Source organism: Colobus angolensis, unplaced genomic scaffold, assembly GCF_000951035.1.
Source record: "Colobus angolensis palliatus isolate OR3802 unplaced genomic scaffold, Cang.pa_1.0 Scaffold113, whole genome shotgun sequence".
In the NCBI taxonomy this organism is placed as follows: Eukaryota; Metazoa; Chordata; class Mammalia; order Primates; family Cercopithecidae; genus Colobus; species Colobus angolensis.
Genome location: NW_012112364.1, coordinates 2,356,579 through 2,383,622, shown reverse-complemented (window position 1 = coordinate 2,383,622; position 27,044 = coordinate 2,356,579). Strand labels below are relative to the sequence as shown.

General features: G+C 44.5%; 1 protein-coding gene across 1 annotated transcript in view; it reads left to right on the top strand.

Moving 5' to 3' along the window:
* ATP8A2 (ATPase, aminophospholipid transporter, class I, type 8A, member 2) overlaps positions 1-27,044 on the top strand; it is a 560,732-nt gene that overhangs the window by 490,275 nt on the left and 43,413 nt on the right. The window contains 2 exon segments of the mRNA XM_011958629.1: positions 3,494-3,582; positions 10,474-10,578. Coding sequence (XP_011814019.1) covers positions 3,494-3,582; positions 10,474-10,578 — 194 coding nt within the window.

The window sequence follows — 27,044 nt, the reverse complement described above, 5'->3', positions numbered from 1 at the left end:
ATTAGTGGCATGGCTGAGGCTAATGCATTCACAAATCCTGATCCGCAGGTGCATGGGTGTCCCTTGTTAATACTCTTCATCTCACCCTAGGCAGTGCTGCACACACAGCTCATTGGCTTTACAGTCAGACAAGCCTCCTATCCTGTGTCTGGCTCTCACCAGCTTGGTCCTAATGTATCAGTAATTCTACCCACCTGAGCCTCACTGTCCTGTAATTTACTGCAGTGAGTTCCTAGGCATATGACACCTAAGTAGTCAGTAGATCACCTTAGAAGGATTTCAGGACTCGGTCTCAGTCCATCTGTGAAAATTAGGATGGTAGGAACCTTTCTGAGACACACCTTTAAAATTAGTTATATGTGTCACATTCGCAGCTCCCAGTTTTGAAGACCAGCAACAGAACAATACTTTCAAGTCTCTGTGTAACCTTTATTAGTTTAGGACAGACTTCATATTTTCAACAAGAGAATTCAAAGTTCATTTTCCTTTTTTCCCTCAGCAACTAAAGTTCTGAGTTTCATAATCTATTTCTTATTGATACATAATATTTTACGTATTTACAGGGTACATTTGAGTTATAATCTATTTTAAATGACACATTATTGTAAAATCACTGTTTCCTTAAATAAATACACATAGTGAATGATCCTGCATGTATCTGCACAAGTACAGCTTGAACGAGTCCATCTTCCAGGGGCCAAGCACCGCCTCGGGCATCTGTAGCATGAGCAGAACCCAAGGTCCCCTCTGGAAACCCTGTTTATCCTGGAGGCAGGACAACAGGAGCTGGAAGGAGCAGGCTGATCCAATCCCTTTCGAGAGAGTTGAGTTTTGCCAACATACATGTTTTCTGTAGAAGGAACAGGAAATGGAGATACACAAAGAGATATGACAATACACTTGACCAGTTGTGCCACCCAGATCCTCGTTTCCATGTACCGTTCTGTGCATTGTTCCTGAGCACATAAGCATGCCCACACTTGAAGGAGGCACTCTCAAGTCCATCGGGGCCTGGGACACCCCACTGTTTTTGAAGTCCTGGAGTGTTTTTGTAAAGGTCAGGAAATACCAAAACAGGACTACAGACATGATGGTATCTATTGATACATACTGACAAATATGTAATAAAAATGTATACATGTGGGCATATCTCATCTAGGGGTGACACCTCAAGTTTAATTTTGAAGCTTGGGCTAGTGGTGCTTCCTTTCCCACAACCGCCATGATAGGTCCTCTATGAGATGTTATCATAGAACCCATGTTTCTTAGTGGCAGTAGAATACGACATCTCTGTCAACAAATATAATTCTACATTACTTTAACTGCTTGCATGGAAATCCATTGTATGTAAGTGCCATGGTACATTTAATAGATCTTCTCCTGGGACATCTACTTCTGGTTTCTTTGATAGAATAGCACTCTTGTGAATATCTTTGTACTTGCTTCTTTGCATGTTTCCTTCCTTCCTTAGGATGAAGACCTAGGATGAATTCTGAGAGATGTAATTGGTGGGGCAAAATGTATTCACACATTTTTAAGGTTTTAAACTTTTCTGTCAGAAGCTGGTACTCTTGGTTGTTTGAAAAGGAAAGCAAGTCCTCCCATTCCAGGGTTAGATTTGGACTCTTTTCCTGTAAACCTCACTGCTTTTTTGTTTAATTGTCATAAAATGCCAACCACCACCAACAGGCCTATGTGAAGGGGCCCAGAGGCAGGAAGGCTGGGGTTGGGCATGGCCGTGGCCAGATGGGGAAGCTGGGTGCTCGGGATCAGGGTAAGCAGGTGGGGATGCTGTGAGTATAGACGCTGGGCAGGGAAGCCCTGCAGGGAAGAGGGAGCAGTAGGGCTGCAGTGCGTGTGGCTGTCCGGCTGGAGCAGAGGATGGAAAGCGAAGAGTGGGTTGACTCTTGGGTGCCAGGTTTGAGTCGGGTGAATCCTGCCCTCATTGTACTGCCTAAAGGGAGCTATAAATCCAGGCCTCTGGGATTGTTAGACCCTTCCATTCCCTGTGGAGGGTCCCAGAGGCGGTTAATTGTGTCTCAGGCCCTCTGCTCTCCCTCCCTCTGTAAGTCTCACTCTCCTTTGCTGTGAGCTCTAGCGAAACGTCTATTCCAGTAGGACCAAATGGTTGAGGCCTCCAGAAAAGAAATCCGGTGAACACGAAGGGTTTGTCACACTAACCTGAGTCCCTTTCTCAGGTGGCCCACCTTGTAGGCCAGCCTCCCAATTCCTAGCCAGCTGCAGGCTCCAGGCTTTTGCTCATTCAAAACCAAAATTGGGCTGGGTGCGGGGGCTCACACCTGGAATCCCAGCACTTTGGGAGGCCGAGGCGGGCGGATCACGAGGTCAGGAGATGGAGACCATCCTGGCTAACACGGTGAAACCCTGTCTCTACTAAAAATACAAAAAATTAGCCGGGCGAGGTGGCGGGCGCCTGTAGTCCCAGCTACTCAGGAGGCTGAGGCAGGAGAATGGTGTGAACTCGGGGCGGAGCTTGCAGTGAGCCAAGATCGTGCCATTGCACTCCAGCCTGGGAGACAGCGAGACTCCGTCTCAAAAAAAAAAAACAAAAACAAAAACAAAATTGAAGGCATCTGCCCTACTCAGGCCCCCATCTCTGTTCAGAGTAAACTCCTTCCTCCCTCTGCTTTTGCCCTAAGTTCTCTTTTCAACTTGCCTAACATCTAACTTGGCCCCGCAGCTCTGATCCCCAAAACCCAATCTACCTGTTCCCTCCCAGGCTATCCCTGACCAGCGTGCCAGGAACAAGGAAGTCTTGAAAGCCACACTCCTTGCTGCTGTCCCCTGTCCTTCATCCTTCCACTTGGAATCTCTGTCCATCTACCCATCTCTAGCTACTGAAATCCTGTTCATGTTTCCAGGCACATCTCATACTCTGTCATCATTAAGAAGTCTTCCCAGAAGCCCCATCGGATATTTTCGTGATAGGTGCCATATTCCACTGTGTAATGTAGATTGCACCAGAGGGTATTTAATCCCCTGAAGGCAAGGACTATAACTTATTCATCTTCCTTTCCTGGGTGGGGAGAACCATCATGCCTTGTACCAAGGACAGGGGTCCTGGCTCCATGAATGAACAGAAACTGAGAGAAAAGGAGCTGATGATGACTGAATGGAGGAGCCTAGTGAGGCACTGTTTACTCCTCAGTGGAGCAGTGTTGGTGGCTCCAACAGCTCTCTTTAGGAAGGATTTAGGACAGCATCCTGATCGGAAGGGGCTTGAAGCACTTTATAAAAGAGAGGCAAGGACACACCTGAAACTAGAAGAAGGAAAGTGAGAGGAGAAAGGGCTGCAGAGAGGGGCAAGCCCCTTCCGTCCCCTTAATGGTCCTGCCAGTGCACGGGTTACCTCTCATTGCATTTAATACCATCTGTTGTTTTTGTGTTGTGAAATATTTTCCTTGATTAAATTATGTTGCGCTGTTTTTGAAAGAGGACGTATTCAAGCAAGTGTCACTTCTATTTCTTGCAGGCAACTATGGTCCTGAGCTCCGCACACTTCTGGTTGGGATTATTTCTGGTTCCTACTGCCTGTTTGATTGAAGATGTGGCGTGGAGAGCGTAAGTTTAAAAGTGAAGCGGGGACCCCAAGTCTGGCTTTTCTGTCCCTAGAATTGTCTTTCCCATGAGCCCTGCTACGGGGTATGAGAATGACAGGAATTCGGAAGAAAGGGGTCTCCTGCCACCTGCCAGAAATGCAAAAAAAATTTTTTTTCGTTTAACTTGTGCTTCATCTTGATATGAAAATATAGACAACCATAGCAATAGAAAATCAGTGGGGCGTGGCGGCGCATAGCTCTAGTCTCAGCTACTTAGGAGGCCAGGGTGGGAAGATCACTCGAGCCCAGGTGTTTGAGGCTGCAGTGAGCTATGGTCGTGCCACTATACTCCAGCCTGGGCCAAAAAGCAAGACCCTGTCTCTAAATAAAAAGAAACAGAAAGAAAAGAAAAAAGTACAGACACAAAGGAGCCCTGGGAGAAACTGTGAAGATCAATAGGAAAGTGGCTCGTAAGGCATAGTTTCTAAGTACACACCCATTCCATCCAATTGAGAAAGTATGACTCAAAACTCATCTCTCTTTGTATCATAAGCTCAGTGCTAAACATGGCCTGGCTTCACTTCCCATGCTTAGAGGGAAGCTGTGTATAGGTAAGTCATTTAAAATTACAAGAATGAAGTATTCTTCATTTTTCCAAGCAACTCAGAGTAGGAATGCTTTCAGTAAAACTCTTCCAGTGAGTTCACAGGTCTATGAGGAAACCGGTCGCAAAGATGGCATGATCATGTAGGTTAAATAGGAAATCATTCATGTTCAATTTTGCTTTTATGTTTTAAAATATGTCATTTTCAAGATACCTTCTTACAATGTAAAAGAAGCCACTAAGTTCCAAGGTCATGTCAATTTTAATTTCATCCATGAGCAAAAGGAGGGGCCGCTCCAGATGAAATGGGACTGAGTTTTGGTTTGGTTTGACCCAATTTCTCCTACAAATGGGTGCCACCTTCTCTGCAAACTGAGACTCCGAGCTCGGCTTTACTTTGGGCAAAACACAATTATTTGGGGGCTCTGAAATAGAGAAGTGAGACTTCAATGCACGCCTTCCAGGAACAGACATCAGATTTCATTCTCAGCCCTCCATTCCTCCCACACTCGACGAGAATTTTTCTTGCCTGACAGTTGAGGATGGCTTTTGAAAAAGTCTTCCTTTTGGCATTATCTTGACAACCGATGATACCTCATGCAGACCTAGATAGAGGGGGAAAGAATATTATAACATGGATTTTCTTTTTTTTTTTTCTCTGTTCATTAAGTTTTTTAACTGTTAGAAAAATTAAACAATTCTCATTTCTTAAATCCTTTGATTTACCATTACTTCCATTTTATTTGGTAAAACCATGTTCTGCAAATAGCGGAATCAGAATCCTCGGAAATAAAAAGACTACTGCCAGAAAAAAAATTTTCTTAATCTAATAGATGTACCGTAAGAAAACATTAGTTCTGGCCGGGCACAGTGGCTCACACCTGTAATCCCAATGCTTTGGGAGACCCAGACGGGTGGATCACAGGGTCAAGCGGTCAAGACCATCCTGGCCAACATGCAGAAACCCCGTCTTTACTAAAAATACGTCTTTACTAAAAATTAGCTGGGTGTGGTGGTACGCGCCTGTAGTCCCAGTTACTCGGGAGAGTGAGGCAGGAGAATCGCTTGAACCGGGGAAGAGGAGTTTGCAGTGAGCTGAGATCATGCCACTGCACTCCAGCCTGGCAACAGAGCAAGACTCCGTCTCAAAAAAAAAAAAAAAAAAAGAAAAGAAAAGAAAGAAAATATAGTTCTGTTATTTTGCTCTTCCAACCAATAGGCCCAATTGTGGCACAATCTATTCCCTTGCTGAATTTGTTCGAAATCTTTGTTTTGCAAAGATAAGTCAGTTCTAGATAAATGGAGAATAGTCTTGGCCACATCAGCTGGCCTGTTCTATTTACAGTGATTGAAAACTTGTAACATGATTATAAATTAGTTTATTTTAATTCAGCTATCTCAAATTAGTGTCATTAAAAAAATTCTATTGAGACTGTGTATTTGCAGAAGACTTTAGCAATAGTCTCTTTCTTCCATCTGAAAGAGAATGTTTATACATGACAAAGTGTCTGTGCCTCTTTGTCCGTTTTCTGGTTCTTTTCCAGTGCATTCTGAGTAATCATTCCCTGTCACCACAAAGCAAATTATCTGTTCCCTCAAACAGGACTTGTTTTTGGTTTCCCCGGCACTATAAAATTAGCACCATTTACATTTTAACAAGGATAAATCAAATGACACTACTCCCAGCTTGCTTCACCATATGGAAAGAGTAAAAGTCACTTCCTTTCCAAGGAGCTTGCCAACTGGGTCAGAGAATAAACCCAGGCTCTGCAGTGAAGGTGATGGAGGGGCAAGCAGGGGAGGCTGAGGGTCATCCCTCTGCAGCAGCAGCACTCGGCCACCCAGCACCTGGCACCATGGGCCCAGAACTCAACTTTTCCTGGGAGCCAACAGCATCTCAGCTCTGGGCTGAGCCAGAAAGGCCCCTGCTGAATTCCAGGGGTGCTTTCTAAGATGGATTTTTGTCTTGTTTTATTTAGGGGAGCAGGGAAAATAGCGTATATTGGCTGCCAGCTGGAATATTTGCCCAAAGCACATATATGCTCAATTTGTAACATCTATTTAATATCTAAACTACCCTCACCCCTTTCCTCAAAAACAAGAAATTTTTCAGTTTATTGGCGCATTTTCCCTCTGATTGTGAGGCCCATATTATGTCTTGTATTATTCTCCAAACCCGAAATACTTGTTTTTGAGGCAAGTAAATTTGGAGGCCTCTCGCAAAAAGAGAAGTCCTGTTGTGAATCGCTTACCTCTGAGAAGGCTACACTGCTTCGCGGAGATTTCCCTTTCTGAATTGCAGCTTTAGAAAACGCTGTTGGCTGCTTCTTACCATGCACTGAACAAAAATATTAATCCTGTTTGTCCCCAACCACCCATCATCGGATTTGAGTTGTCAGGTATCTACCGAGGCACGATGTCTGTGATGAACCTTGGGGTTCCCAGAAGGGGTGTGCCTTCGTGAGTGGGCACAGGGGCAGCTGTGATGGCCGTACATGGTGATGCCGGCAGAGCTTCCACAGGGGTGCTGCAGCCCTCTCACCTTGCCTTGGGCGCATCTTCAGGATGTTTTGTTTTGTTCCAAACTTTGGTGGTTATCACTGTCTTTTGAAAGGGCTTTCAGGCCGGGCGCAGTGACTCACACCTGTTATCCCAGCACTTTGGGAGGCCGAGGTGGGCAGATCACCTGGGGTCAGGAGTTCAAGACCAGCCCAGCCAACATGGTGAAACCCTGTCTCTACAAAAATACAAAAATTAGCCGGGCGAGGTGGCGGGTGCCTGTGGTCCCAGCTACTCGGGAGGCTGAGGCAAGAGAATGGCGTGAACCCGGGAGGCGGGGCTTGCAGTGAACTGAGATCTCGCCACTGCACTCCAGCCTGGGCGACAGAGCAAGACTCCGTCTCGAAGGAAAAAAAAGACTTTTAAATTCCAGCCCAACACAGGCCTGCCTTTTCAAGTATATTTCTGTGAGCACTAAAGAAAGTGAGTTGCTCCATCTTTCTACATTTTCCCCATTTCTTTGCCCAGTTTCTCGCTTCCATTTCAGGACCTGAGCTGTTAAGAGTAAGAAAAGAGAACCAGAATGAGGTAATTCAATCACTTTTTCCATGAAGTCTGTCGACTTTCTGGATGAAGATCCGTTATTAGACTATCTTAAGTCAGATTTGGCACGCCATAAAATGCCTACACTATTATCCCGCTAACCAAAATTTTCATATGGGACAAAACCTACCTTTTATTAAAATAATTGATTGATTATATGTGATACCTGGCTAATGAGTATTTTTATTAGAAGCATGAAGTTTAAATTGCCCAGAACTATTTTAATATCCCTTCGCTTATATTCATCCAAAATGTTTACCAATGACAGCATGCTGAGGTAAGCTGCCATGTACCCACTCTCATCTAGGTGAAATTTGTTAGTATTGCTTTATAAAAATAATATAAGCCCAAGGCCACTGAACACTAGAGGAACCCATTTCCTTTTATCTAGCTGTATCTCCTGTATTTGACTGTACGTCAACAATATAGTCCCCAATTCCAGAATGACTTCATTTCCTTATTATAATCCCAGATAGGCAGTTAAATGGAAATAAGAGGTAATGAGCAATTTCTATATACAAATGGGCCTTGATTTCTTTTAACTTTCTGACTTAACTAATTTCTTTTGCAGCACGTAACATTTACGCTTCCACCCACATTTAGAATTAAATGTTTCCTTTTGACTTGCTATTCTTGCATACAAGAGTCCAGGGAAAGAGTTTCAGAAAAAAAAAAAGGATGGAAAGTTCAAGATCCTAAAACAATCTATTTCTTTTAAAAGTCTCTGAGAACCTGGAGACACCCTTAGGCGTATCTGAAGACTCACAGACAACTCTCACACTCACGAGTCAGTAGCCAGCACCCCAACTCTGTTCTGTGCTCATCCAGCCTCTCGATGTGGGGTTAGAGGGAGCAAGCCCTGGGCCACTAGGCAATAAGCCATTTACAGATAAGGGGCTTACTCTGTCAAAGCTGCTGCTCAGAACACGCCAAACCCCAGCTCCTGGTGAGACCTAAGTGACATGCCAGTGGCTAATGCTTAACAACTGACTTTATAACCTATAAATATTAATTTTAGACCACTCACATGTAGCCTTTAGACGGGAGATTTTAGAATCAGTTTTTCTAATTCAGGCGTTATTAGATAAAGGTGCTTGAGAACAGGGTTTGAAATTGCCAGCATCCTTTTACTCAGGTGCTATTAAATACACACAGTAAAGCATCCCTTTACTTAGGTGCTATTAAATACACGCAGAAAGAGAAGTTGAATCATCCCCAGCATTGCAATTTAGTGTTTTCCAATAGCGACAAAGGTCCCAGGCTAGCTCACGGGCTAGCCTGGTGGAAATAGTATCAAACTGCTGAGTAACTCTTGAATATGGGCGCAGTTTCATCCCCTGAGAGCACGCACAATGCCTGGGAGCACTGAGATGCTCAGACCATTGCCCTCTAAGGCCGTGTTGTGATTGAGTGAAAACCGGCAGCTTCCACAGTGGGTTGGATTCTGACCTAAGCTGTAGGTTCCCAGTGCCCAACCTTCCTATTCCAGCCCCCCACTTAGGAACCCCATTTCCTCCCAGCCCGGGAAATAACAATGGGGTCTGTTCTACCCCTGTGCAGGGGGAAGGGGAGAGGGAGGATGATGGTGGAGAGAGGGATCCTCGAAGAACCAGCAATGCTGCTCATAGTAACCAGGCTGTTCTAGGACCCATGCAAGCCCGTGGCTCAGGGCAGGCGGGGCAGGCACTCGGTGGCCTTGTTGTCAGTCTAACCCCAGAAGCCCGGGAGATAAAAGACCACTTTCGGGGCCCCACATATTACATAATAATGAACAGGGTACATTTTAACATCGTTTTTGACTCTCCTTTCCAGCAAACTGTTAGATATTTGCTCATTTATTGTTTAAATTAAAATTCCACAGGCTCTGCTTTGAACTGCAGTGTTTTATCAATCCTGAGTCTCAGGACACTGTTGGATGGAATTAAGGCATTATGTGTTAAAGCCTGTGTGGCTTTCCCTTGTTTACTTTGGGGGAGAGGATGACAGGGCCACAGACAGTGTCTCAGTGCTAATACTCCATTATAGATTAACTCGGAGTGTCGGGAGATGGCTCACATTATCTTAACAGGCTTTCTTTCCTTGAAGGTGGAGGGTGGGTGAGGTGGTACAGGATTCTGCAGGAAGAGCCCACATCTTCGGAATGTTCCCACGACACTGTTTTCATTTCTGGGCAAAGGTGCTCAGTTTTTGTTCTCATTCTATCTTTGGGTCCTAGTACCTCACAGATTCCTCACATGTATTTATATGGAAATTAAGCTGATGCAAAGCTGTTTAATCTGGTGTGTTACTAGTTTATGAGTCTTTTCCCTTTACGGTTTTCCCCTCTTATATAACCTGTATCTTGTTAAATGTCTTTTCACCTAGACTGTTTCCAACTAGCAGCTAGATTGTTTCCAACTAGTGGCTCCATTTTAGCTTTGTTTAGTTTCCATTTTATGAAGATTCTGAGATCAGCCAGTTATTGTGAGGTATTCATCTTAGTTTCGTCAGTAAAAGAGTAGACGGAACTCTTCGTACCATTCAAGAAGAGTGGGCTGTCCAGGCTGTGGGTTATTTCATACATTGTACTAATGCCACTGAGGCCTGCGTGTGTGGACTGCAATAGTAAGTTGTTGCCAGAGGAAGATGGAAAACCTGTACTCGGGATTTGTGTTGACGCCACGTTTCAAGCCGATGGTTTTGCATCCAGACTATGCACTCTAGCATCCTAAGCCCCGTGGCTGCTGTGGCAGTGGCTCTTTTCACACGAAAGAGGGAGGGAGGAAACTCGGTAACCCCTGGGATCTCTGACTGTAGTTGGGGTCCTTGGACCAGGCAGCCAATGCCTGTTCTCTGAGGTGAGGGTTTAAAGTGTCTTCTGAGTTTTCAGTTCCTGCCAAGAAATGCTTGAGAGGCAGACCCTGGGTCTTCGTGAACCCCACCCAGTCTTTGAGCGGCTGGGCTCCTCAGCAGACTTCCAGTTCTTTGCGGGGTGGGGGTGACTCTTGACATGCATGATCCAGGTCTGGTCTGCAGCACTCAGGATGCTTCCGGGCTGTGGAAATGAAACCCGGGTCATGCATGGAGGCTGTGAATGCTCCACCACTTCCCGAGCCTCGGCCTCCACCAACGGGCATTTGGCTGTGGCCTGAGAGGGGAGCGGCCTGTCTTTCCCAGCTGTGTCAAGTCTCTATGCCATGTTCTTTTTGTGTTTTCCTCATAATACAGAGCCAAGCACACCTGCAAAAAGACATTGCTGGAGGAGGTGCAGGAGCTGGAAACCAAGTCTCGAGTCCTGGGAAAAGCAGTGCTGCGGGATAGCAATGGAAAGAGGTGGGGGAACCCCGTCCCAGTCCGCACAGAACACGTGTTCTCCCGGCCCTATTCCCTTCTTCCTTCCTGTATTTCTTTTTCTCATCTTGGTGTTCGATAGGAGCACAGTGTGCTCAGGTTTAAGAATTTTGGTTATTCTCAGATGTAAATCACACTCTCTCAGTGACCACATGAAACCTAAATCTCTGGAAGTCTCCAGGTAAGACTGGGGGTTTTACTGGGTTTGGAGGTGAACAGAACAACCCATGTGCAGAAAGTCCACGTTGTGGCCGATGATCTCAAGGTGGAAGAGTCCGGGGTTAGCAGTATTACCACCGAGGAGTTAAAGCCAGGCCTTTGGATTTCAAACTCAAGTCTCATACCCAAGCATGAGTATCTGCGGTGAAGGTTTGCGTGTGGAATAATGCACGTTGTTATTCAGGTAAACCTTTTCACGTTCCACTTCAGCAGATCTACGTGGGGGAGTAGTTTTTAGTGTTAACGTTTTCTGCTGGGGGGTGAAAGGAATCGTGTGAACTCCTGGAACTGACACTGCTGCTTGCTCTCCTAATTCCTCCTGAACGCGAGGCCGTCCTTCCCCACAAGGAACAGCTGGGCCTCAGCGCAGTTTTCGTTTCATCACAAGACGTTAAAATGTCATTAGAGTGCACTCTGTTAAAATCTATGTACCATCAAGGGAAATTTCTCTGGGCCTAAGAACAATTTGCAAGGTACTGGAAAGCCATTGCTCTGTTAAGGACATGGAATATCTATGACATTCCAAGTACAACTCTCCTATAAATGCTTAGAAGGAAATCAGTAACTAATTGTTAATGAAACAAACATCAAGAAATCAAATACTTACAGAGATCCTCACTTTGTGTTTTGCTTTATATTGTGTTTATTTGCACCATCTTTTAGAGCAATGAAGACAAAGCAATTTTGTTTGTTAAAGAGAATGCAAACATTTTGAGAGGCTTTCAAAATACAACTTCAAACAGATTTTAGGAAAGGGATGATGGCATAGAGTTGAAGTTGTGGTTTTGTATTTATTTATGAGTTTATTTTTTAGTCAGTTTATCCAGCATTCATTTTATAGCAGCTATGCTAGTCCACTTCTGGTCCTAAATCTCTATGGACTCTCCATTTTCTACAGAATAAAGTTCCAGGCAGACAAGTTCAGAACAATAGCCTGTGTGAACCTGACTTCACGCCTTTGCCTGTGCTCTGTCCACAGTCTGAAGTGCGCTCACATTTCTTTCTGTCACTGTCTTTCTCACATATTCAGGAGTCAGAGACATCAGTCTTGTTGACATCAGTCAACAGGACGAAAAGCACTGTCTTCCATAAGCTTAAGTTTGTGAATACATGGGGATGCAGGCTGATTTTACCGCAGATGTACATGTAACCACTACGCGTAGTTGAGGCTTGTTCAGGGCTCTTCTATCCGTCAGACAGCCGAGGCATAGGGCTCAGAACCTGTTCGAGTTTCAGGGACCTATCATGCTCTTTGAGACCTGAAAAAAACATATATATATATTGATAGGCTCCAAAAATTAGGGAGCAGGAAATTAATTTCATTTCTGCATAATGAAATTAATAAATATTTAAAACCCTGTAAAATGCATATCACTCTTAACCGTTAAGTTTACTAAGCACAATAAGTTTATTATACTTAGAAACAACTTACAGGCTCTCTTATATCTCAAGTATACACAACGATTGCTGAGGGGGCATAAGTCGTTTCTAAATAAAATGAGAATTTCAGAGCAAAATTCTCAAACTCCTTTCAAACATTTTACAGGAAAACATTACAAACAATGTGGTGTGAGAATGTGCTTTAGCGTGTTTGTTCTGATGTGAGGAGGGGTCATCTGGCTTGAGCAATTGAGAAAGGCTTCATGTTGGAGATGGACAAACAACAGGCCTTTGAGGTTGGGAGGGTCTTGAATGGACAGAACTGCCGAGAATCTGATTTGGGCAGAGGGAGTGGCACATGCCAAGGCTCAGGTCCAACACTGTGTGCAGGGACCAACCACCCAGTTTGGAGGGAGGGCCACGTGCATTTTGCAGAGATAGGGAACCTGCGTTTGAATTCTGGCTTTGCAACCTACCGGTGAGGCCTTGTGCAGCGTATTTCATATGTTGAGATTGTCTCTTCATCTGTCATAGAAGGCTAATATTTTCTTTGGGGGATTAGGGTTTGTGAAACATGTACAACGCAGCATATTACCTGACCCATCTCAGGTGCATAAAAGGTCAGCTGCTCATCCTCACTTCAGCAGGAGAGTCATGAGCTGCCAGCCTTGAATTGTATTGACGGGAGTTGTGGGCTGTCAGCCTTGAAAGAGTGTGTGAGCCCATTTTTGCTTGTTGATCAAATGAATGTTATTTTTACAATTCACTGATCCTGTTCAAAATTCACTTTTAAACGGATATCAGAAAATAAGAGTTTAAACGTGGCTTCCTACCTTCTACATTTAAAAGTCTTATTTTCTGGTTCCTTGTAAATGTCACTTTGTAGTTCCTATGATGGTGTGTGAGTGTGTGCGTGTGCACACGTGCATGGGTGGGTCTGCATGCTCCCACTTGGTTGCACCGTTTTCCTTTTCTTCTAGTCCTAGCATTTTCCTTTACCCTGGAATTCGTAGCCAGAACATAGTTTGGGGACTCCGCAGCTCATCCTCCTCAGTAACGCCCTCCCATCTGTTTTTCTCACTTCTAATTGCTCACAGATTTTCTGGGTGGTCCATCTGCAAACTAAATAATGGTGGCGTGCCGCTCTCTGCACGGAGACTGTGCTGTCCTGCTTGGCCTCCTGAGCTGCCTCACAATTGTTCTTTTACCACCTTTGCTTTCTTCTTTCACACCTGCTTAGATTCCTGAGGGGTGGAGGGTAGAGACTTCTTCTTCAGCTCTGTCCTCCCTTCGAAAGATCTTACAGACCCTGCCTCTTTGAGGGGTCCTGAGTGTTTTTGTCTCTTCTCACCCTTCCCTGTTCCTTCTTTCCTGCCCTCATCTGATCTTTCAGCTGATTTGTGTATCTCTCTAGCTGTTACCCGCACAGGAAGCTCTGTCAATATTTGCTGACTGACTGGCTGGCAATACCAAAGTCTAGTGAGGTGGTAGTGAGGAAAGGACGGTGACTTCAGCGCCAGATGAGCTGACACACTGGTGCCTGGTGTGTCAGCTCGTGTGTCAAATGTGCACAAAGTGGCCACAGAGAGATGCTGACAGTCACCGGGCCTCCAGGGAGGGGCCGTTTATCTCATTGCTTAAGAGTACAGCTAACATAGACTCACACATGGAGAGGCATTTGCGATATAAGATTAGCAAATCCTATCCTTGCAAAGATGCACAGGCCAGGAGCCCATCCTCCCTGAAGCCCACCGCCTCTCCTGCCTTCCTGTGCCAGCCAAGCCGGGGCACCCCTGGGGGTCCTCAGCATCCCTAACCCCAGGGGCTTACTCAGCTCAGTCCTGACAGCATTGCTTAGGGCCCCTTAAGGGACATTCTGCCAGGTTATGAAATCCAGGTCCAAGTCACTGGCAAATGTTCTAGCAGTTTTTCTTAGGAATGTAATCACAGGAAGTAGAACAAAAAAAGTCTTTATGCATTAATCTTTTTAGAAAACCCTCTTGTGCCAAATTTACAATTACAATTTTGAAATTGTAGCCAGGGATTCCAAGTTTCTCTCTGTGCCTCGTATTCATTCAATAAAATATTTTCATCTAACATTTTCTTGAACTTGTCTAAGCCCCATCCTTTTATACTATTTTGATAAAGTTAAATTTTCATGAACACGCTTCTGCACTTTCTCATTAGTAAATCTTGTCTCCCAGAATCAACCTGTGGAATTGATACTTTGATAAGCCTGTTCTCATGAAGCAGCAGATAATGAGAAAGGGTGAGATGAGGGAATTAGATATCCAGAAAGCGGAGTGAAGAAAGTGCTTCGGGGAGTGAATAAAAATGTGTGTCTTGATTTTAGTTTGTTCTTTTGAAGGAGTGTTTTCCACGATGTGGTGTTTGTGCACCTCATGGACACTGGACACGTGACGATTTGGGTTGATCCGAATACCTTTTCCCAAACTGTCTTCCCGGTAATCCCCACCCGGGGAAGCAGGCAGCCCCCTGTAGCGCACATGAAATAGTCTACCCTGCATGTCGTTATTCTGAGTGTCTCAACAATGAGGAGCTAAATGGAAAAAATTTCCTTGTTTTGTAACGTCTTGGTAACATCTTTCCCTTCTTTATTCCTGAAGTGTAAGCCGTGCAAATGTCTTTCCTGGTGAAAGAAAATCTATCTTTGGCCACTCACCTTTACAGATATAACATAAACCGATGACGGCAGGTAAGATGACAGACTTTTGTTCCTTAATGTTTTTTGGAATGAGATAAGCAGTTGCCCTGTAATATTTTTAGGTACAATGGCAAGCAAGAAAGAAAAGGGGGAATATATTTGTTGAAAACATCTAGTTTTTGAGGTATGCGTAGCCTGAATAAACAAGGAGAGCTTGTTCGATTTCTAGATCGCCTTTCACTCCCTTCATCCCAGTTGGTGGGAGTGGGGTGGGGTGGGTTGGGCCCAGGGCTGATTTCCTCCATTGTCAAGGGCAAACAGACCCAGCTGCTGCCCCTGCCTTCGCCAGGAAGGCGGTGGATTATCTTCCCCTTAAGTGCTTTCCCTGGGTGTAGCTTACGCTGTAACTTTGGTGAAGGTAGCTGTGTGGCTGGTCTTAAACCTTCTGGCGAGCCATTGCCTCGTCTCCCTTCAGTTTTGTGTTCTGTGAACATCTGTGCGTGGCCCTGTGACCCAGGGTAATCTGCACAGCCCATCACCGCCAGGGAATTCAGGAGGGAAACCTGACTCTCTCCTCCGCCCAGGCGCCGCGGCCGCTTGCTCTGCGGCTTCCATTTCATCCAGGCTGCCTCTAAACAGGGCCCTGGTCACAGCCTTGGACAGGTGGCCAGGGATCCTAATGGAGCTCTCTCTGCCGAAAAATAGGGACGGAGCCTGAACCACAGCAGCAGGATTTCAAACAAACCCAGGATTGTTCCTCCACTGCAGGCAGTGCTCTCGAGTGCTCCTTTGAAAACCAGTCGTATTAAAGAAACAAAACAACACAAACTCCCCAATGCATTCTGAGTGAGTCCTCAACTCAGAAATACCTGCCATGCTTTGATCTTTAACGGAAATCCTTTGATCTTTAAAACAGCATTGAGAAAGCTGTTTGGAATCATCACACCTCTAAGTCAAAATCAGTCCCACTGCCAGGCTGAGCGTGACGCTGAGCCAGCCTGAGGCAGGAGGGACGCTGGCCTTTTGCATGGGACTACGACGTTGCCTGCTTTAGGACGTTGTCACTTTAGGAAATCGGTTTTCTCACAGTACTGGCTGTTGGCAGTGCACGTGTGGTGCGTCTTCCTTTTGCTTTTGCCGCCCCCCCCCACGCTTTCCTCCTAAAACAAGGATCTCCTCTTTGTGAAGAGGACAGTGTACCCAGCCCAGGCTGTCCCTTCTGCCCCAGGGTCTTCCGCCGGGCCTGCCCCTGTCCGTCCATCTGAGCTGCAGTCTGTCTGTACCATCTATGCCGGCCCTCACCCCTCCTCCCAGGAACCAGCCCTTCCTTCAGAGTCCCCTGCTCCATCGGAATGAATTGTTCCCGCACTGCAGACTCCCTCTTGGTGTCTGCACTGTCCCCTCGTGTCCTGAGCATCCCTGGGTGCCAGGTCTCGACGTCTTCCCAGCATCTGTGCAGTTATCCCCGCGGTCCCCTGCTGTGGTGCCCGTCCCTCTTCACCCACTGTCCCACAGCTGAAGACATCCTCTGTGAAGCGCAGCCTCCTCATGCCACCTTCTGCCCTCAGCCCACCACCTGCTGAGCCAGTGCAGACCAGAGCCACAGTGATTTCCGCCTCTGCTTCTCTTCTGACGTGTGCGACCTTCAGCCTCCGCCTCCCCATCCTCCCCACACTGTGCCCTTCGTGGTTGATGCTACCCTTGGCCCTTCTTGACTGACTGGTTTTATATGACAGTGTCGCACTGTGTCCCAAGCACTGGACCACGCGTGGGCTACTCAGGGGCAGCAGGACAGGCCTTGTCCTGGGAACAAATGCCGTCCACCTCAGGACACACTCTCTGATGTCACCAACTTCCCTGCTGTGCTGATGGCAGCCTGGGCTTCCCTTAAAACACTCATTTTAGAAGTTTTATTTTCAGTATTCAAATATTCAAGCATACACAGTGGTAGGGAGATGAGCACAGTAAGGTCTTATGAAATCATTGCCCAGATCCAATCATTATCAAGATTCTGCCAGAACTGCTTCATCGTGCCCCTTCTGCTCAGAGTCTTTCTTTCCAGAAACATAAAGCGAATCCCAGGCATCACGACAGTCCACCTACACTTTAGGGGGCATCTCGAAATATTCCACGAGACTTTATAACATCTGTGATACACAGCATGCTTGTTTATGTTATTAAATGTGAAAGTCCAGTCCCCATGATCACATCTAACAAGTTAATAATAATTCCTTGGTATCAGTCAAACACCCAGTCCATAAAAAGACTCTCTGGATGCCTCAGCCCTGCCTTTTTAGGACTGGTTGATTGGTGTTAGGATCTGGGCAAGGTTCACACATAACATTTGGTTTCTGTGTTCCTCAAGTTCCTCCGAATCTGGAGAACCTTCTCTTGTTTTTTTGTTTTGTTTTTAAGATAGAGGGCCCCATTAGGTTGCCCAGGCTGGGCTTGAATTCCTGGGCTCGCTCCATCTTCCTGCCTCAGCCTCCCAAGTAGCTGGGATTACAGGGAAGTGCCACCATGCCGAGACCTGTCTTCCTGGTTTTTAGTGCCATGGATTTATTCATTATGCTCCACTTTAGTTTTTTTTTTGGTGTTTTTTTGTTGTTGTTGTTATAACACTGATCCCCACATGCAGCAAATGAAAGTTTCTTCATGTGCAGAAAAGGTGATGAGGACTCAGAGAGATGGAGTCACGTCTGCTCATTGTCCTCATTGTCACCCAACTAAAGAGAGGCAAACCGGCATCTTCTTACTTCAGGCCTCTTTCCACCAAGCCAAGATATGGAGAGCCACCCAAATGCTTGTATTTGCAATTACATCTTTATTAGAGAGACTGGAAAGCCACGGAGCCCCCAGAGAGACCAGGAGGGGTGCTTACCTTCTGGCAGGGTCTACTGAAAAGAGTCACAGTCTGCTGTCTGATGAAGCTTCGTGCAGAGTCCAAGGAAGCTAGAGAATTATAGTTGCATGTTGTTGACTTTTAGATCCCTACATGTAGGAAGAACATGGACCAAGCAGAGAAATCATACCCTCCCCCCAAGAAATGCTGAAGCCAAACTAGTGAACAAATTCAGAGCAAGTACAGAGAAAGGAGTGCGTGAAAGAGGCTCATTTTGTTTGTTTGCTTGTTTTTTGAGATGGAGTCTCGCTCTATTGCCCAGGCTGGAGTGCAGTGATGCAATCTCAGCTCACTGCAAACTCTGCCTCCCGGGTTCAAGCAATTCTGTGCCTCAGCCTCCTGAGTAGCTGGGATTACAGGTGCCTGCCACCACACCTGGCTAATTTTTGTATTTTTAGTAGAGACGGGGTTTCACCTTCTTGGCCAGGCTGGTCTTGAACTCCTGACCTTGTGATTCCCCCCCCACCCACCACCCCAGCCTCCCAAAGTGCTGGGATTCAAGGCTTGAACTCAGGCTCCCGGCCGCGGCTCACGTTTTGATATGGCTCAGAAAAGAGAAGCCTTGCTAAAGAAGCCAATTTCCACCCACAATCACCTTCATGGAGCCTAGTATGGTCTATGAAAGAAATTAATTGAATGCATTTAATCTTGTAGAGCGAAGAACCTTGGGCAAAGCCAAATGCTGCAAACATTTTAGTTGAGACAACAGCAAGAGTTCTTAGGAGAACAGCTGGAGAGCCAACGACCCTCCCAGGCAAAAAGGACAAATACTCGCGACAGGTCAGGAAATGCATTAGTGGAACAAAGGGAGTGAATGGGGCAGGAAATTACCGAAAGGCTGCCCGCGGGACCCAGCTCGGCTTCTGGGGACTGTTTGCATCCACAGGAAGGAGAGGAGGAGGAAAATAAACTCTTCAGAAAGTAAAACACCTCATTAGCATTTAGTTAATGCCTAAGCTGCCTGTGTCAACTAAAAATAATTGATTCTCTGTTATTTTAAGAATGTTAAATTCCAAGAGCCTGTTGTTGTTATTGTTCTTATGGACCGATGTTTAATAATTAGAAATTTTTAAAATTAAATACCAGATGTTATTTATTATTAAGCTGCTTGTTCAGCTTTAAAACGGTGCTGCAGCTGTATCAGAAATCTAATCAGGAGCTTAGCTGCTTGCTCAGTGCTGTGATGAAGAAGTGCAGCATCTTTAGGAAATGCCTGGAGAGAAAATGGGAAGAGGTGTCCTCGTGATGGAGGGAGGTAAGCCTGGAGGAACCACCAGTGTTAGTGGTTTGCTGGTAACACAGCCTCAGGCTGTATTTCCACGATGACTTGAGTACATTTCCTTTCTTGAATTATGACTTAAATTAGTTCCATGTCAACTTTGTCTATTTGCCAACAAGACTTTTCTTCAAGAACCATTTTTACTGATGAATTTATTGTCCGTTCCGAACAAAACTAGTGTGGACAGCTCGCTGTTTCCCTTTTTAAGTAGTAATGAAATATTTTAATCCCTTTTGGGGGAAGATAGTTTTATTTAACCCACTTGAGCAGCAACAGAAACATTTAAAGGTAGATTTGCAAAAAAAAAAAAAAAAGTTGCCATTGTATAGGTCACGTAATTTGAATAGCGACATTATACATTCCAGGCAGGGATTCGTTCTTCAGGAGGTTCTGGGATCTCTTTGCTAATCGCTTTTCTCCTGCCTTATCGGTGAGTTGTTTGCTTTTCCCTTTGGCTTCCCGTTTTGCCTACCTCCAACTGTGACTGATCTCTGGGAGTAAGACATTCCAGCCTGAAAACAAACAGGCAGGTTCACCCAATCTGAAACTGAGTTACAATTTAGATGTTATCTGAGAATAACCGGATTCTACTGTTCATTTCTCAATTAGCCTCTCCCTAAGTTCTTACAAAGGCGTAGAGAAGTGTAGACTCCCAGGCACCCTAGCATTCAGGGTTAAAATGACTTTGTAGTGCATCTGAGAGAACTGCTGGATCCCCGGGACATACTGGACTGTTAGAGGGGAAAGGAAGCCTCGGGAGAAATGCTGGGTGTTTTCCATTCATATTTGATGGCTGCTTTTGCACACTACAGCACAGAGCATGTCCTCCCAGGCCCCTGACGTGGTCTCTGTGGTAAGGTACACTAGTTCTGTATCTATAGCCAGCCCTTGGGAAGCCAGTCAAGGTTAGATCATGGGTGAATGACATCATTGACCTTGTGGTTGAGAGGACCTTGGAGAATATGAAAAGTTATCACTAAGAGATGGTCATTGTAGCAGGAATGACTGCATTTAGCAATAGATGTATTGGATTTTTGGAGACATTTCTCTATTAACAGAAGCAGAAAAAAAAAATTATTCTTGGATTTAAAAAAAACCTGGCATGGGTCTCAGGCTGGTATCCCTAAGAGTAAATTCTTCTGTAGACCAGGACACGTGATTGACTGTCACACAGCCTGGATTGTTAGTGATTCAGTGAGTCCCAGTTAAGTCTTCCTTTTCTAACAGGGCAGTGATAATATGATTATTCAGTGTTTACTCTCTTTCTCCGGCAATTAGGATTGGCTCAAGGCCCCTTAGGTGGTGGTAATTGGGACTTCACAGTTACTAATGAGTAAACATGTTGGCCTCATAGCAAATAGAACCAGTGATTGGCCTAATGTGGGGCGAGTCATTTATGTATCCATGCAACTGACGTTTATTAAGAACGGAGGAAGTGCCAGGCCAGACTCCGGCCTAGAATAAGAGAGGGAATTGCTACTGTGTTAGGGCTCACCTGGTAGTGGGAGACAGTGAGTGGTGGCTCTTAGGAGGAAAATGAAGCAGACGACATAATGGGGAGTGAATGGCTGGGGTGGAGCAGTCAGGGAAGCCTCCTAAGATGACAGTGTCGGGGAAGAAAAAAGTAATGTATTTTCCTCATGCATTACAAGGCTCATGGCTGCCACTCCTGTAACAACAGTCAGAGTAATCAGAGAAAAGCGTAACAGACTGACTTGTCCAAGTTTTATGCGACATGGGAGCCTTCAGAAGTGAAGACCAAAGACCCAGGGAGAAACGTATATATTTTTATGCCGATGAAAAACAGACAGTCATGCAAAAAGGTGACTGGACAAAAAGGGGGGGTAATTTATCAAGTGTGGGGAACTCAGCAAGACCTGTCTGTTGGGACTGCGGGCCTCTCTGCGCAGCCCTCCTTCCCGCTGGGTGTGGGGCAGGACCGCTCTGGAACGCAGACCTCCTCTCAGGGAAGGAAGGTCAGGAAGCTCCTTCATGACCATGCTTCCCACTGAAAGGTAGGGAGGGTCAGAGCAACCCTCTTGCTTCTGAGGCCCTCTCAATCTCCTTCAGTTCACAGTGCTCAGGGTCATGTTTTCTGAGCCATGACAACCTTTAAACTGAGACCTAAACAGGCAGTCAACCAAGAGGAGGTCGGGAAGGAACGTTCCAGGCGCCAAAGTTTGATAGGAAGGCCTGCGGGGGGAGTGGGAGAGATGCTTGGTGTGACCAGTGCCTGGGAAATGCATGACAAAGTCATCCAAGAGATCTAAGAGGCAGCAGGAGCCAGATCACACAGGCGTTTGTGAGCAAGGTCCTAGAGCATTGAATTGTAGCCACCAGGAAACATTTCCATGGGAGGAGTTTAAGCAAGGAACATACATGACACACATTTTTAGAATGTGTGATTACCATACCACTTAAAAGCCATAGAATCCCATTCTCAAATTTAAAAATTGAGTAAAATCTCTAGCCAGGCACAGTGGCACGCACCTGTATTCCCAGCTACTCAAGAGGCTGAGGCAGGAGGATCACCTGAGTCCAGGAGTTTGAGGCTGCGGTGAGCCGTGATTACGCCTATGAACAGCCACTGCACTCCAGCCTGGGCAACACAGCAAGACCTGGTTTCTAAAAATAAAGAAAAAGTTAAGTAAAACCTCAATACTGTATATAAAACATACACAAAATATTTATTAGTATGAATTTGTGATGTGTGTTCAAGTTAAGACAGTTATTGTTTTAAAGTCAATTAGCGTTAGCAATGAGGTGATTTTTCAAAATGACAAAAATTAGAAGTGAGTGTTAGGGAAGACAGTTTGCCTTATATCATCTCTGTATTTAGTTTACTTCTGTTTTGTGTTGGGTTGTGTTGAGAAAAGCCGTGAGGGATAAAGATTAGTTGCCAAGTTTGTGTTTTCGTAGTTTCCCTTGTGACCTCAGACTTTCTCATTTTTGTTCTTGATTATATTTAACTGTTGCTTAAATATACAATCATATAAAGAAAGAACCAACAGTTTGTGTACATGCTCTCTCTGAAATCAAAATAGCATCATGTGATAATTGTTCTCTTCTTATGTGACTGACTTATGCAGACAGGAACATGGATCAGGTAATGCACTTGGTGAGAATAGGCTAGTTGCCAGTATTATTTTATGTGAGTGGACACGTAAGAATGCTTGTTTGAAAAACAGCAATATGTAATTACAATTACTAATAACTAATCAGTGACCTATTTGTAAGACCAAAAATAAGAACTTTTATTTCATCTGAGATCCTGACAGAAGCAAGTCAACTTGAAAACATCTGTGGATTTCAATATATTAAGATTTTATGTGTATTATATGAAACAATTCATGTATTCTTATACTAATTAAATTTGTTTTTAAAATATTCAATGTATGAAAAATGCACTTTAAAAACCAGTGGCTGAAAGAATAGTAAACAGCACTGTAACCCTAAAAGCTTGCATTAACTTTGTATTTCAATTTAGTCACAAAATCCAGATGCATACATTCCTCAAAAAATGTGAGGTCTTTATTAAGAATAGACATTTTTGAGAGAGTAAGGCACATTTAATTATTTAATGTTATACATTTACTTTTGGAACATAAAATGAGGAATTTAAAATGTTAATGATTTTAAAGGTATAATTTAAGAGTTTTACATGTCCTCACTGAATTTACTGATAAATACAACTTTTCATTGCTAGTGGAATCAAAAATTTTTAGTTCTCCCATATCTATTTTTTTGGCCGGTTCATCAGAAATACTCAAAGATTTTATATGGGAGAAATTTTAGATTCTTAAGGTATTTCTAGAATGATGGTGGTTTTGTTTCTCAAAGCATTGATCTGTCGCCCAGACCTTTTGCCCTTCTTGCTCTGTCTCACCTATTCAAAAAGCACTTGCTTTTTAAAAAAGAACTGAGGACAGGAACCGGCTGAATACACTTTTGTCATATGAAACTTTGGGCTTATTGTCTAAGCGATCATCTTTTCACCATCCTCACAAATCTGTTGAAAACTGAAGACTTGTCCAAGTTGTCACAGACTGGAGACAAATTCCTTTTGCATGTTCCCAATGTATGCACAGTGCCTTTCACATGATGCAGAGGATTGCAGACATGAAAGCACTCAAAAGCAAAGAGACACCGGGGCTGGGTGGGACACAAGCTTGCTGCCATGCTGCTGGACAAATTGGTTGTACTCTGTAATCAAACATCTGAAGATATTCTGTACACTGGAGCATTTGAGACACAATGACATTTCAAATTAAATCCAAGTGAGCTTTTTTATTTGATAACCCAGAGAAATGCAGTGGCCACACCTTTCTGCTCCCTTTTGGCCTCTGCTTCTTGGACCCATATGCCATGTGATTGCAGTGCAGCCAGCTGGAGATAACACTTCTGCTGTGGCCTCAAGGTTTTTCACTTTAGTTTCTTTGATATTTGGAAATGAAAATACACCTATGCCCTCAAAAACAATTTATTAATCTTTGTAACTGTACAGTTTTGCAAGGAATATCTACAAAGTGCACCATTTGATTCCAGGTAAATAAATTTCTTTCTATGGATCTTCAGGCAATTCTTCCATTAGGCATAGCAGACATCCTCATCTATGTGCCTCAGATTCTCTGTCCTTTTTGTTCCGTATAGGATGTCTTTTTCTTCTTCCTTTTTATGTAATATTCTCAAAGGATATAACCGCATCATTCCGTCAAGTTTACTTCATGGTTTGTGTCAATGTATTATTCTTGCATTTGCTTCTTTCTGGAACACAGCAGTTTATACCATGCGTGGGTTTCATGTTTTCTGACTTTAGTTCTTTCGTAGCTCTGTTGGAGTGAGTCCAACGTATGACATCATTAGCAATGTTGTGTAGGCTCTGGGATGCACCTGCTGTGTGTTTGCTTTGATGTTCTGTGCTGCCTTCATGATAGTGTCCCCAGAAAATAATTTTACATTCCTAAACACTGATATATATTCAGCAACATTTCTCATTCACTTACACGATGAAGAACAACAGCAAAAGAAAATGACGTTACAACAGCAAACGAAAAACCAGATCATAGAGTTAGCAGTAAAGTTTGTAGTTTGTTCCCCCAAAACTTTGTTCGCCCACCCGAGAGCAGCAGAGAACATAATGCACCCGGTTGTGTCTTCTACAAACCATTACCGTAACCTTGACTTTCTAATCCTTAAAAAAAATCACACACAATACCTGCCGAGCAAGCAGCATTATAAGCTTTTTTAAATGCCCGTGAGTAGGCACATCCTACTGTAGAGAATCATGTTCTAAAAGTAGATTCCTTTAGAGAACTTTGGTGAGTTTTCTTCCTAATCTTCAGGGGTCAACTTGGATCAAACTAGGGCTTCTGAGAATTTCCCAGGCATGGTTCCTCTCCTGTAGTTGTTAACTTAAAGATGTATTTATTTTCATCCTTTATGGCGATGCGAATCCGGGCAAAAGCATGTATCAAACCCTTACGATTTGCCAGAGGTCAAGCTAAGCAGTGAAGCAACAGAGGAACAGTAAGGTAATGATGACCAATAGTAGACACAGAATGAGAACACAATGTGAAAAGCATTTTAATAAAGTGATGAGTGACATTCCAGAGAGCCCAGGGAAGATTCGAATTACAGAGCAGGTAGCGAAGCCGGGGATGAGAATGACACAGCTGATGCTGGGGTGCAGTGGCCCACACCTGTCATCCAAGCACTTTGGGAGGCTGAGGCAGGAGAAAGACTTGAGGCCAGGAGTTCAAGACTAGCCTAGGCAATATAAAGAGACCCCCATCTCTACAAAAGTTTTTTACAAAATTAGCCAGGTGTGGCGGTGCATGCCTGTGGTCCCAGTTACTTAAGAGGCTGAGGCATGGGGATCGTTTAAGCCCAGGAGTTCCAGGCTGCAGTGAGCCATGATCACACCACTGCACGCCAGCCTCGATGACAGAGCAAGAAACCATCTCAGAAAAAAAAAAAAAAAAAGTTATCTGGGAATAATGAAAAGTTTGGTATGATGAGGCTGAGAGTCCAGAAAGGTGCTAAGAGGGTAGGTTGGGGCTGGGCCTGGTGGCTTATGCCTGTAATCCCAGCACTTTGGGAGACGAAGGCAGTCGGATCACTTGAGGTCAGGAGTTCAAGACCAGCCTGGTCAACATGGTGAAGCCCCGCCTCTACTAAAAATACAAAAATTAGCCAAGTATGGTGGCACACACCTGTAATCCCAGCTACTTGGGAGGCTGAGGCACAAAAATTGCTTGAACCCGGGAGGTGGAGCCTGGCCAACAGAGTAAGACTCCATCTCAAAAACAAAAAGAGGTTAGGTTGGATAAGTGAGTGAAGGCCAAATCATAAGACCTGTGATGAAGTTGGGGCTGTATTCTCTAAGCCACGAAGAGTCATCAAAAGCCTCACTTGTAAGAACTAGTTATTGAATGAGAGCCTGTGAGTAGAGAACATGTGTCACTTGGCCTTTGCTTTATCAAGATCTTGGCAGCATGACCATGCAGAAACAAAGGGATGTGTCACCAGGATTCCTCTCTCATGCAAGGCTGTGTTAGGACACACATATTTCATTAGAGATTGTTTGGAAAGTCACCTCTCACCCCCACTCTAGAACAATTTACATCAGAGAAAGGTTTTCTTACAGTGGCCTCACACACACCCTTTTGAGGAGAAATAAAAAGCTGTAGTTTAACAACCACCTTACATGTAAGAATGAAGGAACCAAATGTGCAAATTTAGTATGACATTGCATTGGGCTGACTGTAAAGTACCCTCCATCCCCAGGGCACTGCTAATGCGGAGAATGTGGTTTGTTATACAAGACCTACTGGGTAGCTGTTTATTTAGTAGAAATAGTGTATGCTGGTTACAAGAATGGAAAAGAGAATAAAACTAAAATTACTATTATCAATTACATCCAAAAGGCACACAAAAAAATAACCACAAGGGGTATATCTCAAGGTCAGAAGGCCAAAATAAAGAGCCAAGTTCTTATTTCTTCTCCATCTCCTTTCAGTTCATTCTCCCTGCTGTCACCCCACACATATACTCATGGTTCCTTAAAGTCTGTCCTTGGGCCAGTGGTTCTTAAATAACTCTTATGTCAATAGAGGATGCTTTCAGTTGCCAATACCAGAGACCCCACTTCAAACTGATCTTCAGGATTGGAGAAGCACCTAGCTTGTTTAATTTGAACGTCCTGCTGAGGGGCAGTCATGGTCAATCGATCCCAGAATGTTGTCAGAGACCCACCAGTCTCTTTCCATCTTTTCACTTTGCCCCCAGTGCTTTATACTGAGTCTGGTCCATGGCCCCTGTGGAAATAACAGGGAGGTGACCCAAAGTAATGGGGACTATGGGCATCCTTGTTCACCAGTGGAGAGGGGGCGTTTGCCCCTGACAACCAATTGACCGAAGTTACTGTTCGCCTTGCCGGGACCACCCTGAGCCAATCCCTACAGTCTGGGAAATACCATGGTGGATTGGTTTAGACTTGGATTACCAAAACCCATCCGTGTAGGAAGATTGGGGTGGGGGTGTCACTGTGGCTATACATGCTCTTCAACAGGGAGGGAAGAAATGGATGTTGGAGAGAATATTCACATGTCTCCTTCAGGCCTCTGAGAGTCTCATCAGAGCAATGTGCTGTCTCCCTGTGTGTTAATTTTGCATTTGATTTTTGGAGGATTCACTAACCCACTGAGGACTGTCATTCTTTTTTTTTTCTCTTCGGCTTCATTGAGGTAGAATTGACAAATAAAAATTGTATATATTTGAGGTGTACAACAGATGGTTTGATATATGTGTATGTTGGGAAATGATTGCCACGACCAAGCTAAATAACTTAACCACCTCTTCACAGTTACCCTTGCATGTATGGAGAGAACACTTAAGATCTACTCTCAGCACATTTCAAGTATACCAATACATTGTTACTAACTATAATCACCATGCTGTACATTAGCTCTCCAGAACTTACTCATCTTAAAACTGAAAGGTTA